Here is a 17,169-nt window from a genome sequence, read left to right as displayed (position 1 = left end):
ATCAGAGGCTTTTTTAAATTATTTTTAAAAGCATTTTTTTCTACCACCTCTTTGGCCGAAAAAATGCTTTTAAAAGTAAAAAAAAAAGCCTCTGATGATCGTGCGGCTCAGCTGGGATCGTCAGAGGCTTTTAAAAGCATTTTTCTACAACCTCTTCGACTAAAGAGGTTATAGAAAAAATGGTTTTAAAAGTATACCAAAAAAAAAAAAGTTGGCCACGCCCACCCAGTCTCATTCCCCCCCACCAAGCCACGCCCACAGAACCCGTAGTAACAAATTTTACATTTCACCACTGAGCCAAGCTCCCATATCTTGGCGCAGTAATAATTGTTCTGATTATGCAATGGAAAATCAATGTCAGAGCAGAGTAGTTTGAATCCTAGGCAGGGAAATCATGATGACCTTTGTCCCTGATTCGGATGGTATAATTGCTGTTCAGAAAAGGTTCTTCTTGGATGGCAAACCAGTTCACAACGTTCCTGACCTGGGAGTGAAAAAAGGAGAAGAGACAGAAAAGAAAAGATTTTATACCGTGCAGGGAATCATAGCACAATACGAAGAGCCTTGGTAGTACAGGGGGTTAAGGCACCCTGTTATTAAGCTGCTTAAGACCAACTGCCTGCAATTACTGCAGGGTTCGAATCTCGCCAAGGCTCAAGGTTGACTCAGCCTTCCATCCTTTCTAAGGTAGGTGAAATGAGGACCCAGTTGTGGGGGCAATAAGCTGACTTTGTATAAATATACAAAAGGATGAAGGCTATTGCTGAGCACATTGTAAGCCGCCCTGAGTCTTCGGAGAAGGGCGGCATATAAATCAAATTAAAAAAAAAAAAAAATACGAGTGGATGCTTACAGCTAATGCGCACTAAAATTTAATAGGAGAGCCCTTTCCCCATATCGCACACACCGGTCCCTTAAAGATACTTAATGCAAATGTGGGTGTCCAAAAATACAGGTAGTCCTTGACTTGCGACCACAATTGAGCCCAACATTTCTGTTGCTAAGCAAAACATTTGTTAGGTGAGTTTTGCCCCATTTTTTTATGACCTTTCTTGCCACAGTTAAGTCAATCATTGCAGTGCTTAAGTTAGTTAACACGGTTGGTAAATGAATCCGACCTCCACACTGACTTTGCTTATCAGAAGGTGGCAAAAGGAGATCACATGATCCTGAGACACTGCAACTGTTGTAAATAGGAGTCAGTTGCCAAGCGTCTGAATTTTGATCATGGGGATGCTTCAAGAACCGTTAAGTGTATACTATGTATAGTATGAGACATGGAATAGGTGGTATAATTGGCTGGAAAAAAAGTCTAAAATCAACATATAGTGAATGTTAAGAGATGATAATATATATATATATATATATATATATATATATATATATATATATATATGTATATGTATATGTATATGTATATGTATATGTATATGTATATGTATATGTATATGTATATGTATATGTATATATGTATATATATATATATGTAGGTCTTTGGTTATTCGGGTCTTCTCCCACGTAAAATTGGAAGTGTCTTGGCGACGTTTCGACGAAGTCTCATTCGTCATCTTCAGGCTGGTGTTCTCGGCTTCGTGCTTCCATTGCTCCTGGAAGCACGAAGCCGAGAACACCAGCCTGAAGATGACGAATGAGACTTCGTCAAAACGTCGCCTATATATATATATATATATATATATATATATATATATATATATATATATATATATATATATATATATATATATAGTGTGTAGTAGATATGTATATATTGTATATATTATATAAATAAGTACTTAAGAAATAAGAATGTACATGTACATAATAAGCCGAAGGATAAGTTGAAATTAAGAAAAATTCCGATAACGGAAAACTGTAAAAGTATAATTGTGATTTTAAAGGTGAAAAATGTTGAATAAAAAAATATTACAAAACAAATCGTTAAGTGTGAAAAATGATCATGTCACTTTTTTCAGTGCCGTTGTAACTTCAAACAGTCACTAAATGAACTGTTATAAGTCAAGGGCTACCCGTATGCCTTTTTTTCTCCCCCAATCTTTCTATATCTAGGTATATAAAGGAAATTCAGGTTTCCTAGAAATGCACGTTTTTAGTCATAGGCTAGCAAATTCATACATTCTGTTGGATGAAAGTAATAGAAATTAGAGGGACGGGCCATAAAACAGGATTTACAATGGCTAAGAACAAGTTTTTTATTCTCTCATTTTAATTAGCAAGATAAAATACATTTTTGGAAATTTAGCATACACGTTCCTACACCAGGATTAAGCAATGTAATTCAGTTTACAGAATTCAGCTTGGGAAGAGGGTTGGGAGAGAAAATGTTGAGTTGCTTCTGCATGTCTCGTTTTCTCTAAAAAGAAAGTGGGATGAATCTATCCTGGTACGCTAAGGTGTGAGGATGGAAGGGAGAGGAAGAAAGCATGACCCTGAATAGTAGGAATATTATGCCACAACGAAAAGATGGGTTTTCTGCCATAAAATGAAAGGGAAAGCATGACCACATGTAGCAGATCTAAATATCTTCTGAGCTACTTCCCTTCTTGAGTTCTGCTTTACTTCCACCCAAAACAAAAAGTCAGTGAAAATAATTAAGCAAAATTAAGCTTGGGAAGGCCACCTGCAATTGCTGATAAAGCAGGGGTGTCAAACTCGATTTCATTGAGGGTCGCATCAGGGTTGTGTTTGATCTTGGGGGTCAGGTGGGTGTGGCCAGGTGGGCATGGCCAGCTCGATGTCACTCAAGTCAGGGGCCTGTTGCGGCCCCAGCACTCTGCCAGTAAAAAGGAAGCTCGGGAGGGCTGTGTGCAGCCCTCCTCAGCTCTGTTTTCACTGGCAGAGGGTTGCAGGAGGCCATCACAGCCGAAAACAGAACTCAGATTGGCTGCGCGCGGCCCTCCCGAGCTCTGTTTTCACCGGCAGAGACACCACAGGCTGGTCCTTCGCTGTTTCCAATGTGGCCCCACGGGCCGGATGCGGCCCGTGGGCATTGAGTTTCACACCCCTGTGATAAAGGATTAGAAAATAATTGAAGAACCTCTTGTTAGAGGCAAGAAATTACCTGTAGCTTTGGGGATGCACAGCTGCTGCCATTTTCTATCCTATTCAAAGAGGAGAAAAGTCCATATAAAATCACAATGGTTACTCAGACCTCCAGAGGCTTTGTTTTTGAGAAAACACAGCAGCGGAACTAAAACTGCAAGGATTCAAGTAGCCCAACAAAACCACTCATTCAATTGTTCTACAGTTCTCTGTTACAGTTTTTTAATTCCAAGTATATATCAACACGTCTGCGTTGTTATGCAAACATTTGGCTGCAATTGTTTAACTTGACGTCTGCCCATACCTGTGTTCAGACTTCCCAGAAAATTGGGCTTTTTGCCATGATCATCCTACTTATGACTAGGCTCTTTTGCTGACAGCACACAAACAATTAGACAGTTTGAGATGATATAGGAGACTCACACTCGATTTCTCCGGCGATCCTGTATTTGTTCTCGAAGCAGGGGGCCCAAACGAGCATCTTGGGTAGCATATTCTGACATGGTCTGCAAGATATTGGCCAAGACCGATTAGCACAAGCAGCAAAGCAGGCTATCTTGGAGAGGAGCAAGCCAGATTTCTAAGTCCACAATAAGGGAGAAGAATGCTAGACAACCAATGTGACTTATGTAAAAATAAATACATGAGGGACACATTAACCCGTTTTATAATATAAAGTTGTGGTGGCAACAGCAGTAAAATTAGGAGAGAGATTAGGTACTTCAGCCTTCCAATAATCTCAGCTGCAAAAATTGCTGGGGAAACTGAGGTTTTACATGCATGTATGTATGTGTGCTACGTGAATGCCTGGGTAGGTGTGGGTTCTCCCAGTCAACACCCAGAGCTGCTGGGAGAAGGGCAGCATATAATAACAATTGTGGGATTTCTGAATGCAAATTGATAGAATCTTGACACATAACCCACCAGATTTAACTGTGTTTGAAAAGAAGAAAGTGCGGGCAATACCAGGGATAATGGAATAGAAGACAAAGAATTGGAGAAGATCACACAATATCAAGCTCTGAATACTGATGGCATAACCCAGCTGTAGTGGTCTCAGTGATTATCAGCACATTGGGTGCCTTATGGAAAAATCTTGGATGGCATTTAGAAAATCTGCACACTGATAAAATTTCCAATTGTCAATTGCAAATGCCACACTGCTTGGATCCATGCATATACCATGCCAATGCATTACATTACTTGGCAAGAACTAGATAGTTAGATAGATAGAAAGATAGAAAGAGAGAGAGAGAGAGAGAGAGAGAGAGAGAGAGAGAGAGAGAGAGAGAGAGAGAGAGAGAGAGAGAGAGAGATAAAAATGCCAGATCCAGTCTAAACATGTGGCTGACTGTAACCAACCATAATCATCATCATCCAAAAACAACTTTTGGTGGGTTATGTGTCAAGATTCTATCAATTTGCATTCAAAAATCTCACAATTGTTATCATTACATGCTGCCCTTCTTCCAGCAGCTCTGGATGTTGGCTGGGAGAACCCATACCTACCCAGGCATTCACATAGCACACATATATACATTGACAAAATTACCATCCATCAATTGCCAAAGGCAGCCCTACTTGGAACTGCATACATCCTGTGACAATATCTTTAATACCATCAAACATCCTGCATCTGCCTATCCCAAATCCTCGGGAAAGACTCGGTAGGTGGACAAATGTGCCAAATCCAGTCTAAACATCTGGTGACTATGCAACAAACCATAATATTATCCATCACCACCACATATGAACCTCAGAGGGGGGGTGGGGAATTGCCTATTTCACAGGTACTGTATCCAGGCAAAACAGGCCTCCCAAGCCGTGCCAATTTATTTATTTTTCACAAATTTGAACCTCCCATCTCCCTCAATTTTTAGGGCCACTGTCTCTTTCTATACTACCATTGATGTCCAGCCCTACTGCCTCCTGTGTTGCTTCCCAAAGACAATGTTCTGCCTTGGGTCCTCACCAACCTCTCCTTACCTGCAAAAAGGCCACAGCACAGGCCTCTGCTTGCAGCAGCCGTCCGTACAGGGACACCCACCGACTGACCAACCACAGGATCTTTTGCCTTTTGCCCAGGATATAAGAAGCTTTGTCCTGCTCTGAACCTTCAGAAGGTTCCGAATGGAAGGTGAATGAAAGTCAAGGAGGCGCAGGCCCAGAATGATGCAATAGACCCAGGGGTGAAATGCTCCCGGTTCAGACCGGATCGCCTGATCCGGTAGCGATGGAGGCGGGTGGTTCGGAGAACCGGTAGCAAAAATCTCTGCCCCACCCCCATTGCCCAGCTGAGCCGCGCAATCATCAGAGGCTTTTTTTTTTATTTTTAAAAGTATTTTTTTCTTTTAAAAGAATGTTAAAAATGTTTTTAAAGGGAAAAAAAGCCTCTGCCGATCAGGCAAGTCAGCTAGGATCGTCAGAGCCTTTTTAAAAAAAAAAAGCTTCTGCCAATCAGGCAAGTCAGCTGGGATCGTCAGAGGCTTTAAAAGCATTTTTTTTACAACCTCTTCAGCTGAAGAGGTTGTAGAAAAAATGGTTTTGAAAGTTTCTTTTAAAAAAAAAGTTGGTCACGCTCACTCAGCCATATTACCCCACCACCACCACCAAGCCATGCCTACAGAACCGGTAGTAACAAATTTTACATTTCACCACTGAATAGACCCCATTCAGGTTCTGAGGGTGGAAGAGGTTTGTTGGTGGGGAGGGGAGACTTGATTTCTTCACATGGCAGTAGTATCTGAGAATAGCAGGTTTTCAAAAGCATATGGAGCTGGCATGTTAACTTGCCCACAATGTCCAGTGTGATATGATATTAAAGACATTGAGGGATATTATATAGCCAACCATCAAATGTTGTTGGATATATTCCAAATGTGGCAGTAGTGAGATGGAGGCAGGTGTCAACAGTGGGCCTTTGAGTTGCTGGGTCCCAGCCTAAGCTGACCAGCCCCTCCATAAACTGTAGGCAAGGCTTCTCTATCTACTGCTTCCACATGGAAAACAGAGGGTTGCAATTCAGCACCCCTGGGAGAAGATGCATTGGAGAAGGTTGGTGATAGACAAGCTTGACTGAGACGCCATCTTAAAGTTGTTGTATGTCCCCATCCCCGCTCCCCATCCTAATGCAAAATTCTGTGACCTAGAGTTATATATTCTCATAACCATCGATGCTTACAGCATTGAAAGTTAGAGAAAGGACACTTCAAAGACAAATATATATTGGAAGTCTATACATATCTGTATTTATACACGGGATATGAAGAATTTTCCTGTCATATCAAACTTGCTGGGGACTCAGAAACAATATATGAAAGAGGATTGACATGATGTTGCTGGAGAGAATTGAAATCAAAACCCAGTCCTCTATTTTCTTATAACATGCCTAGTGTGGGTTCTAGAACTCCAACAGACTGAGAACAATGGGGGTTGTAATTTAATACATCTGGGAGGCATTTAGTTGAGGGACATTGTCCTAGCGAAGGTAAGATCTTAACAGACTTTGGGGCCAAACCTGGCCCTCCAGAAGTGCTATCCCTTCCCTCCATTCCACTGTAACAATCTAAGATGCATGGGGGAGTTATAACGCTCTTTGCTAAATCAACCCAGGGCAGTCTCATTCCAAAGAAAGACTTTTGCTGACTAGGCTTCTCCCTCTAAGATCCAAGGCAGAGGCAACCAGAAAGGATATTGTTGAAGCAAGGTTCGGCACAGCTGTGGAGTCGGCATGAACACACAGTACGTCAGGAGAAAATCTCCCAGAAATGTATCTGAAAAGAAGAGAGAAACCATTGTGAAATGTGACTTTTAGGCAAGATATTGTTCTAATCTACTGCCAGCTAGCATAGAAGATTCGCAGTCTCCTCTGCCTTGACATAACGCCAGGAGTGAAATTCAGCAGGTTCTGACAGGTTTTGGAGAACTGGTAGTGGAAATTTTGAGTAATTCGGGGAACCAGCAAATACCACCTCTGGCTGTCCCCAGGAGTGGGGAGGGAATGGGGATTTTGCACTATCCTTCCCCTGGAGTGGGGAGGGAATGGGGATTTTGCAGTATCCTTCCCCTGTAGTGGGGTGGGAATGGAGATATTGGAATATCCTTCCTCTGCCATGCCCACCAAGCCACACCCACAAGCCACACCACGCGCACCAAGCCTCACCCACGGAACCGGTAGTAAAAAAACTGAATTCCACCACTGCATAACGCTCACACATGTTCCAACACAAGAACAACCACTGACCACTTGACCAAAGAGATAAGCAAGTAGCAAGCCCCCCTCTATTAAAATAAAGCCCAAAGATGTTCTTCCTGTCTAAAGATTATCTATGTGATTAGGGCTGGGGGTCCTTCCAGGCAAAGTATGATTCCCTAAATAGATAAGATTTTTATTGGGAGTATGAATAACATGGTTGCTTTCCTACATCTTTTTTATCTTGCTTCTTTCCACAAAGGCCATGAAGAAAAAGATAGCAGAGCTGCACAGTGTCTTTGAATTGGCCCAACTAGAACATGGGAGCGACATGGCGTTCCCATGTGACCCCCCCTCCTGCACGAGTTGCAGTGGCTCCCGGTGGTCTTCTGGGTGTGCTTCAAGGTTTTGGTTATTACCTTTAGAGCACCCCGTGGCCTAGGACCGGGGTATCTACGAGACCGCCTTTTGCCACCAGTAGCCTCTCACCGACCAGTACGCTCCCATAGAGAGGGGCTTCTTAGGGTGCCGTCGGTCAAACAGTGTCGACTGGCGGCCCCCAGGGGGAGAGCCTTCTCTGTGGGGGCACCCGCCATCTGGAACGAGCTCCCCCCGGAGATACGGAGGATCCCGGATCTGCGCGCTTTCCGCTGTGCCCTCAAAACATTTCTATTCCAGCAGGCCGGCCTGGCCTAACCTCTTTTTTAAACTGTTTTTAAATTTTTTAAATTTTAAATTTGTCTTATAAATTTGGGGTGTTTTAAATTTTGTTTTTTGGGCCAAATTATTTAATTGTATTTTAATGGTTTTTTAACATTTGTATTATATGTATTTTATCTTTTGGCTGTTCACCGCCCTGAGTCCTTCGGGAGTTGTTCGGTATACAAATTCAATAAATAATAATAATAATAAATAATAATAATAATAATAATAATAATAATAATAATAATAATAATAATAACAGGAGTGCTGTTCTTGGCCTTTGAGTGACATCCTGGAGAAGGGAAAGGACAGCGATCACCTCCAACTATGGATGGGTTGAGGAAGAAAAGTGGATGGAGCCAGGGCAACCATTAAAATTATCTAAGTTAATTATTTAGTTATACCAAATATTTATTTTTGCCCATGTTGTCTTCGTTAAAATAACTCAAAATGGTGAATCGATTGCACAAAATTAATTAAAATCAGGTACAGGAAGTCCTTGATGTGTGACCGTTCAATTAGCGACTATCCAAAATTACAACAGACCTCCCCCCTCCCACCCCAAAAAAAAGATACTTACAACCTGGTTCCAAAGTTCTGACAATCCCAGCTTCCCCACCTCTGTGGTCACATGAATGCATTTTGGGCACTTGGCAATTGGTCCACATTTACGATCCTTTGCAGCACCCCATGGTGACATGATCACAATTTATATTTTGGCCCAAACCCCAGCAATAACTTCCAGTTTTGGGAAAAAACGTCCCATAGCGAACAGTGGGTTTGCTTAACAGCTACCAGATTTGTTTAATGACTGTCATAAAAAAAGTCGTAAAATTGAATCAGTCATAAAGACGATGCACTTCACTACTGTCACAATTGTAATCGCCAGGCTCCATTATGGTCATACATCAAGGACTACATGTAATATAAACGGGTAATCGTCCCCAGGAATCTTCCTTTTGAAATACAGCGAAAGTGACCATTCATAGCAATATTTGAAGGGGCTTTATGATTTTGTGCAACTATGCGTTGTACACATCTTAGAAAATTTAATATGAAATCATCTCCAGGATACAATTTTCAGTTCTGCTCTGGACAAATGAGCATCTTGCAATCCTCAACTTCACACTATATTGGCTTATAGAACAATTGTTCTGGAGATTTTTCCTTTATGCAAACTATTTTATACTCACCAACAGGATCAGAAAGGGTAGAATCTGAACGCATGGTTTCCAATAGGTAATCAAGTATTTTTTCAGGGGTTCCAGCCATCACTGAATATCTGAAGGAAAGAACAAGACATTGGGATCCAAAGTAGCAATTATATCATGGAAACCAATCTCAAGAGACCTACCTAACATCTACCAAACAGCTACAACTCATCAACTTTGGAAGCCCTTCTTGGACACATTTAAGGACCCCACAGGTTGGTTGCATTTGCAGCCATCATGGTTTTCCTCATATTAGCCCCATATAATTACAGTAATTATCTACTCCAGCCTTTAAGCAGTAAGTAAGCAGTAAGTCGCCTTGTGTTGAGATGGGCAGCAAACAAATGTAATAAATAAATAAGTACAGGTAGTCCTTGACTTACAACTATTCGTTTTGTGATCGTTCGAAGTTATAACGCCACCCAAAAAATTTGATTTGTGACCATTTTCACACTTACAACTGTTGCAGCATCCCATGGTCACAGGATCAAAATTCAGATGCTTGGCAGCTAGTTCATATTTACGAAAACAGTAACTGTGAGAGGGACCTTAGAGTCCTAGTGGATGATCATTGGAATATGAGCCAGCAATGTGCAGCAGCAGCCAAAAAAACTGCATACAAAATACAATCCTGGGTTGTATAAACAGAAGCATAGAATCAAGATCCCGTGAAGTATTAGTGCCACTTTACAAAACCCTAGTAAGACCACACCTGGAATACTGCAACCAATTTTGGTCACCATACTGCAAAAAAGATGTTGAGACTTTGGAAAAAGTTCAGAGAAGAGCAAGTAAGATGAACAAAGGCCTAATCTGGCTAGTCTAAAGAAAAGAAGAATTAGGGGGGGACATGATAGCAGTATTCCAGTATTTGAGGGGCTGCCACAAAGAAGAGGGGATCAAATTATTCTCCAAAGCACCAGAGGGCAGGACAAGAAATAATGGTAGGAAACTAATCAGAGAGAGAAGCAACCTGGAATTAAGGAGAAACTTCCTAACGGTGAGGACAATTAACCAGTGGAACAGCTTGCCTCCAGAAATCATGGACGCTCTGTCACTAGAGGTTTTTAAGAAGAGTCTAGATCAGTGATGGCTAACCTTTTTGCCGTCGTGTGCCAAAAGCGGGGGGAGCGCAGGGGGGTCGTGCCCACACCCATAATTCAGTGCGCCCTGCCCCCCATGCATGCGTGCGCGACACCCCTGCGCTCCCCCCGCTTTTGGCATGCGATGGCACAGTGGGCCCAGTAGGCCCGTTTTTCGCCCTTCCCAGGCTCCAGATGCTTTCTTGGAGCCTGGAGAGGGCAAAAACAGCCTTCCCCATCCCCCCGGAGGCTGGAAATGGCCCATTTGCTGACTTCCGGTGGGACTGGAAGGCCTGTTTTTCGCCCTCCCCAGGCTCCAGAGCCTTTCTAGGAGCTGGGGAGGGCGAAAACAGCCTTCCCCAGCCCCCTGGAGACCCTCCGGAGGCCGGAAATAGCCTGTTTCCCGACTTCCAGTGGGCGCAGAAGGCCCGAATATCAGCTGGCCGGCGCTGAGATAGGACAACACTCGTGTGCTCACTGATATGGCTCCGCGTGCCACCTGTGGCATGCGTGCCATAGGTTCGCCATCACGGGTCTAGATAGTCACTTGTCAGGGATGGTATAGGTTCTCCTGCTTGAGCAGGGGGCTGGACTAGAAGACCTCCAAGGTCCTTTCTATTTCTATTTCTATTTCTATTTCTATTATTTCCTATTCTATTCTATTCTATTCTATTCTATTCTATTCTATTCTATTCTATTCTATTCCATTCCATTCCATTCCATTCCATTCCATTTCACTGTACTGTACTGTACTGTACTGTACTGTACTGTACTGTACTGTATTGTATTGTATTGTATTGTATTGTATTGTATTGTATTCTACAATGGTTATAGTATTACAGGATCATGCAATCACATTTTGTGCAAAGTCAATGGGGAAGCCAGATTCACTTAACCTAAGAACTGCAGTGATTCACTTAACAACTGTGGCATGAAAGGACATAACATGGGGCAAAACTCACTTAACAACTGTCTCGCTTAGCAACAAAAATGTTGGGCTCGATTGCGGTCATAAGTCGAGAACTACCTGTATAGATTCTACACTTGTATATATCTAAAGTAGTGCACAAACAAAATCAGCATGCAGTTTACAACGAGGCAACTTGTACGATAAACTTTACTGAAGCAAAGAGATTTCAGCATTACATTCATGAGGAATTAGTGACTTCCCTATCAAACATATGAGACTGCCTGCAAGGGAAGATTCCCTGTTCTATCAAAGGGAAAAGGGAGGGGGTAAACGAAGAGGCAGGTACATCAGAGGAAGGAGCAGGGAAATGAAGGGGGCAGATTGCTGTACCTACTGCTCCCCAGAGTCCCAGCAAGGTGACTGGAATTACTGCCTTGTGAATTCTTCTCTAAAACAAGTACCACTTTCCCATGTTCCTTCAGCCGTAGGGTGTTAGCTTCGACATCCTAGGAAGAAAACAAATTATTATATGCTACTTACATGATTGCACACTAGCCAAGAAAAGAAAAGGGGGGAAAATCCATTTCTGAATTCTTTACTAGATTTGACATCCATATGCAAGTCTTGGGCTGCCCAACTACCAGGCTCCTGTGATTTTGTCACAATGTTGGCATAAGGCATAAAATCTAAATAGATTAATTTAAAATATCAAAGCAGAGAAACATATTTTTAATCACTCTAGCATTTTTCTTTGAAAGAAGTCTGCAATATGCAGTCAAGTACCATAAGCAGACTGGTTAATCAGTGTGATCAAGACTGGCAAGTGTTGGAATTTATAGGGGGGGGGGAATCTACAATACCTATCCCCCCTCCATTTGGGACTCTGCATCATTGTTCGAATATTCCAACTAATTCTGATTAATATATATCAGAGGTAACAGAAGCAGTGGCATAATAGAGGTTGTGTACAATTTGCGTTAGACCAATACAAAGAGAGGCAATGATGCAGACAGTCGTCGAGGTCATCAAACATGAGAATTTGCATTCACCATCATTTTGAAAGCCATATATTGCCACTAGGAATAAATAAATTCACATAAAATAGATTAAGGGCAGAAAAGTTGAAGCAAAGAGAAGGGTAATTTGGCTCTGGAAAAGATACAACCACGAGGAACCAAGAGGAAACCAAAATAATGGAAGACAGAAGAATATCTAAGCACTTCATGGCTTAAATTTGGAGTAGACTATGAACTTTATTTATATACCTGCCTCTCCATCCTTCAGTGCTCTCAACTTCCTTGTACAAGAGATAAGCTTCCTCCCACCAAACAAAGTACACTTAATGTTGCAAATTTGTTCCCCAAACACAACAGTTTCAGTGTCCAGCATGATGGATTTCCATGCCTACCTTGAGAATCCGGTTGAAATCCCTTTTGTCCACTCGCAAGAAGTGGCAACTGTCTTCACGAAGGATGATGGTGGCAGCACGGGGGGCATCGTTCACAAGTGCCAGCTGGCCAAAGTCATCACCTTCATGTAGGGTGCACACTAAGCCCTGCAGAACGAGTGAATGAACCAATTATTTCAGCCACAAAGTCTAGATACCACCTTGGCAAATATGAGTTGCCCTACTGAGGTCATTTGACTACTAAACACAAAATTGTCCTTTTGTATCTTATTTCTAACTTAACCAGGAGGAAACCAGATTAAACACAGCCTAGGAAGAAAGGGCAACTGTTTTAAGGACAGAAGGTTAAGCACACACAATTATATTAATTTTGCCTTGCAAAGGCACCCCCCCCTGAATATCTTAAATGATATGGTAAACCTGTTTTTATTCAGCAACACGGCGTTCCACCCTATTTTAACCTCTTAGATATATTTATTTTCTATTATATGGCTACTGTACTCCAGGACACCATTTTATGATAAGTAATATAAACATACATAGGAAGTGAGCACAGCAGACAAAAAGCCAAGCCATTTTCCCACCTTACCTTTGTACCCTATTCTTTCTCTCTCTATATATATATAGAAACATATGTTTGTATGCAAACATAAGGGGATGGGAAGCTGATTTGCAATGGGCAAATTCATTCATGTGGACAAATTTTAGCACTAAAATTATCCAGGGAGGGTGGGGAAATTTGGCACACAGGATTTTATTGCACTTTATATTCTTTCGTGGATTTGTGAATTAGGGAGTAGGTGAGGTGATGTCTAGGAAAATTACAGATGTTTAAATTAGCCTTGTATATATGGGAACCTTACAGAAAGGTAAATTTTGACTCCAGACTTTCCCCAGTCAACCTGAATATTGTTGAGAATTTGGGGAGTTGGAGCCCAGGCAGCTGGAAAATGCCTGGATTATTGAAAGGTGAGTTGTTATTTAACAAGGGAAGGGTTAGATCATGTCAAAGGAAGAATTTGTAACCATGTAAAAGTTTGAGATAAAGCTATTCATCAATTGGTTGCAAATACAAGCAACTCTAAAGCATAAATCCAAGGGCTAGAAACATTGAAAGAAATAAGAGTTCACGCTCTTCTGGTATCTGAACGCCTGTAGAATTCTTGGGACTTATTCTGAAACCAAGCCTTTTGATGCCTAAAGAGATTAAAAGTTCATACCTTATCATGCGTAACAACATTGACTGATCCCTTCCAAATGATGTACCAGGACGTGCCCTTGTCCCCTTGGCTGAACACTATGGAGGAGGGGGGGGAAAAAGGACTATATGTTAATTACATGGAAAATTACGGCAGAGGCAAATGTAGTGCAGTTAAAAATGAACATTTTTAGAAATAAATGAACAGAAGAAGAAAAGGATTTCTTGAGCTGGAGTTAAGAACAAAAGAGCTAACTGGGAGCCTTTTAAAAAGGAATACACAGACTTAAAAGAGAGAAAAATGAACAGCAACACTGACAGCTTTCCTCCCTGATTTTACAGAATGAAAGGATTGTTGAATGCCATCGTTGTTCCTTTTTACAATGGTTGGCATAAGTTGTTGTGATACTGCAAGTGGCATGCATAAAGATGCATATCATTTCAAAGATGCCAACTCACAATGGTTACTACACCTGCCAGCCTAGCCAGCTACAGTTAAATTTGCTGCATAAAGTAGCAGTATGGGATACAGGAGGGCCACTGTCAGAGACAGAAAGAGTATGGCAAGAAAAACGTGCAACTCACACACAGTTCCAGCCTTGGCGTGGGACTCAAAAAGCAGTACAGCGGCCAACTCTCTCCTCACCTGCAATGGAGAAACAGCCAGTGAGTAGGCCCTATAGCACGTTTCACTGAGCTATCGCATGTTTCAGAAAGCAATAGTTGGTAACCGAAATCAGCATGTGGCATAAGACAGCATTTAAGGTAAATCCTTACATTTCTAAACTCAATCCATACTGAGACAAACAAACTGAAGGTTTATAAAATAGATGCCTGTTTTTATGTTTTAAAATCTTCTTCAGGGGAAGGGAGGGAGGGAGGGAGGGAGGGAGGGAGGGAGGGAGGGAGGGAGGGAGGGAGGGAGGGAGGGAAGAGAGGGACGGAGGAAGGGAGGGAGGGAGGAAGGGAGGAAGGAAAGGGAGGGAAGGAGGAAAGGAGGAAGGAAAGAGGGAAAGAGGGAAGGAAGGAAGGAAGGAAGGAAGGAAGGAAGGAAGGAAGGAAGGAAGGAAGGATAGGTGTATAAATGGGCTGTAACTCATATCTATATCAAGAATCAACTTTAGATGGGATGTTGGGCATTGGCAGAGGTACAAATGAAGACTTATCAGGTAGAGAAGTTGAATTAATTCACAACACAAAATTCCCCAAAGCTCACTGGAAAGGAAAAATATGAAAGTAATTGTTGGTTCCTGGTGTAAGAAATATAACATTTGGCTGGAAAATACTGTTGGCATCCATAGATCCCTTAGGAAAGGAAAGCAGAAAAGGGATTCGTGCCAACAAAGCACTGATTATTGTAAGTGCCTGGTACTAGATTTTCTGTAGCTTTGCAATATTTCAGTTGTGCCAGTTACATCCTGTTTGTTTGGCGCTATGGACTGCTGCACTTCTGCATTATACCATAGTTCCTTCCTGTCTTGTCCTCCACAGACATCTACAATATGAAGCACGTCACCTGAGAAATCTCAATGCAATCAACCAAGGGTTTGTTTTCTTAAGTCAATGTGTAAATTACACAATGTACTTTGGCAACCTGAATAGGGTAATGGCAAACAAGCAAATAAGAAAATGCCATGGTGCCAGTACTTAACATGATTTCATTTTTTCCATAAGACTAATCAGTAGACATTCAGGACAGGAGAGCAAAAACCTGTAGGAGAGCAAAGCTGAACAGAAACCCTGCCCACCCTCCCCTATCCTAGTGTGTATGCTTTATGTATAACAAACCAATCGTTTAAGGCAGTGGTTCTCAACCTGTGGGTTGGGACCCCTTTGGGGGTCGAACGACCCTTTCACAGGGGTCACCTAAGACCATCGGAAAATACATATTTTCAATAGTTTTAGGAATAATTTTATGGTTGGGGGTCACCACAACATGAGGAACTGTATTAAAGGGTCGCAGCATTAGGAAGGTTGAGAACCACTGGTTTAAAGGGAGCATTAAGTAGAGTAGAAGTGAATCCAGCTCTAACTGCTGGATTGGATGCATTTGGAGTGACTGAGAGTTGATTACATGGATATATAGGTATTAGACTGTCTGGGAAATTCATGTAAAAAAGTACATTCGGGGAAAGAGTACCAGAAAATATGTTACCCTATTTGCTTTGCTACTAAAAACTTCATTTATAACTAGACATATTCACAACCCTGAAACAATATGCAAATGACCAACTGTGTGCAAGGAATATAAATCCTTCCATTCCCCACCATCCAGTCACAGCTGAAGAAGCTTCTTGGATGAGAAGCGAAACATCTTCAAAGAAAAAACAAGAAAGTCCAGTTGCCTCCTGAAAAAGCACCTTTGGGACAACCATGACCTGGATGACTGAGAATCTCTACAGACTTTAGACATATTCATGTTTATTACTTACATTGCAATAGAAGTAGGAGAATAGCTGCCATTTTGTTTTCCTATTTACCTCATAAGATTGTTGTTGTGGAGAAAATAGGAGGAGGAAGCAGCATTATGTATGTTTGCCTCTTTGAATTACTTATAGAAGGATATGTAGTCCTTGACCTCAATTGAATCCAGAATTTTGGTCATAGATTGTTGCAGTTGTAAGTCAAGTCACTACATGACTGGACTCGACATTATGGTTTACATTATTATGGTTTATGGATACTTTTATGATCTTCAGGATCTTGCTTACAGTTGTGAAGCAAACCACATGGTCTTATGGTCACAAATGTGAGCCAGTTGCCAAGTGCCAAAAATGTGATCGCCTGACTGCAGGGTGGTACAGCAGTCATAAGTTTGAGGATGGGCCAGAAATAACATTTTCAAGGCCTTGTAACTTCTAATGGTTGGTAAGTGACCAGTCATAAATCAAGGACTATCTGTAAGAAAGGTGGGATTTAAACAATTTAATAATAAAAAATAAATTAAAAACTAGAAGGCTGCAGACTTGGCCCATTTCATGGCATTCTGGGGGGAAAAGTGTGGGCACTGCAATACACTGATGTGATGGCTGGGCTATAAAGAGAAATCAAACGGGCATCCAATCAACAGAGAACCAGCAAACAAGGAATCCTTTCCATTTTCAACTATATGTTGGATAGGATGACAAAAACGAACCAATTCCTTCCTATTCGTTATTCACAGCGTATTCATAACAAATTAAAGTTAGGCCAATGAGACAGAATCTGTTAGCTACTCACCGAACTGGAGAGATGGGCTACTGCTTTGACATGCAGTAACTCCTCAAAGATCAGTGCAAGTTCCTCATCTGTGCGTTGGTTAGGACTGGAGGAGAAAGACCAAAATGAAACACACATTCCCCCATCAGTTGACATCAACATTGCTGATCTCAGATCTATGCATACAAAAACATCTTAAGCCCATTAG

General features: G+C 41.7%; 1 protein-coding gene across 2 annotated transcripts in view; it reads right to left on the bottom strand.

Moving 5' to 3' along the window:
* RAPGEF3 (Rap guanine nucleotide exchange factor 3) overlaps positions 1-17,169 on the bottom strand; it is a 76,625-nt gene that overhangs the window by 14,439 nt on the left and 45,017 nt on the right. For both annotated transcript variants that reach the window (XM_034419308.3, XM_087886666.1), the window contains 11 exons: positions 16,983-17,067; positions 14,349-14,409; positions 13,786-13,862; positions 12,566-12,712; positions 11,548-11,663; positions 9,148-9,236; positions 6,755-6,833; positions 5,047-5,197; positions 3,484-3,566; positions 3,080-3,119; positions 403-484 (listed from right to left, as the gene is read on the bottom strand). In XM_034419308.3, coding sequence (XP_034275199.2) covers positions 403-484; positions 3,080-3,119; positions 3,484-3,566; positions 5,047-5,197; positions 6,755-6,833; positions 9,148-9,236; positions 11,548-11,663; positions 12,566-12,712; positions 13,786-13,862; positions 14,349-14,409; positions 16,983-17,067 — 1,010 coding nt within the window. The remainder of the gene's footprint in view (positions 1-402; positions 485-3,079; positions 3,120-3,483; positions 3,567-5,046; positions 5,198-6,754; positions 6,834-9,147; positions 9,237-11,547; positions 11,664-12,565; positions 12,713-13,785; positions 13,863-14,348; positions 14,410-16,982; positions 17,068-17,169) is intronic.

Source organism: Pantherophis guttatus, chromosome 2 (assembly GCF_059756535.1).
Source record: "Pantherophis guttatus breed Tessera chromosome 2, ASM5975653v1, whole genome shotgun sequence".
NCBI classification, from domain to species: Eukaryota; Metazoa; Chordata; class Lepidosauria; order Squamata; family Colubridae; genus Pantherophis; species Pantherophis guttatus.
Note: the sequence above shows the minus strand (reverse complement) of the source record. Positions and strands in the feature narration are given on the sequence as shown.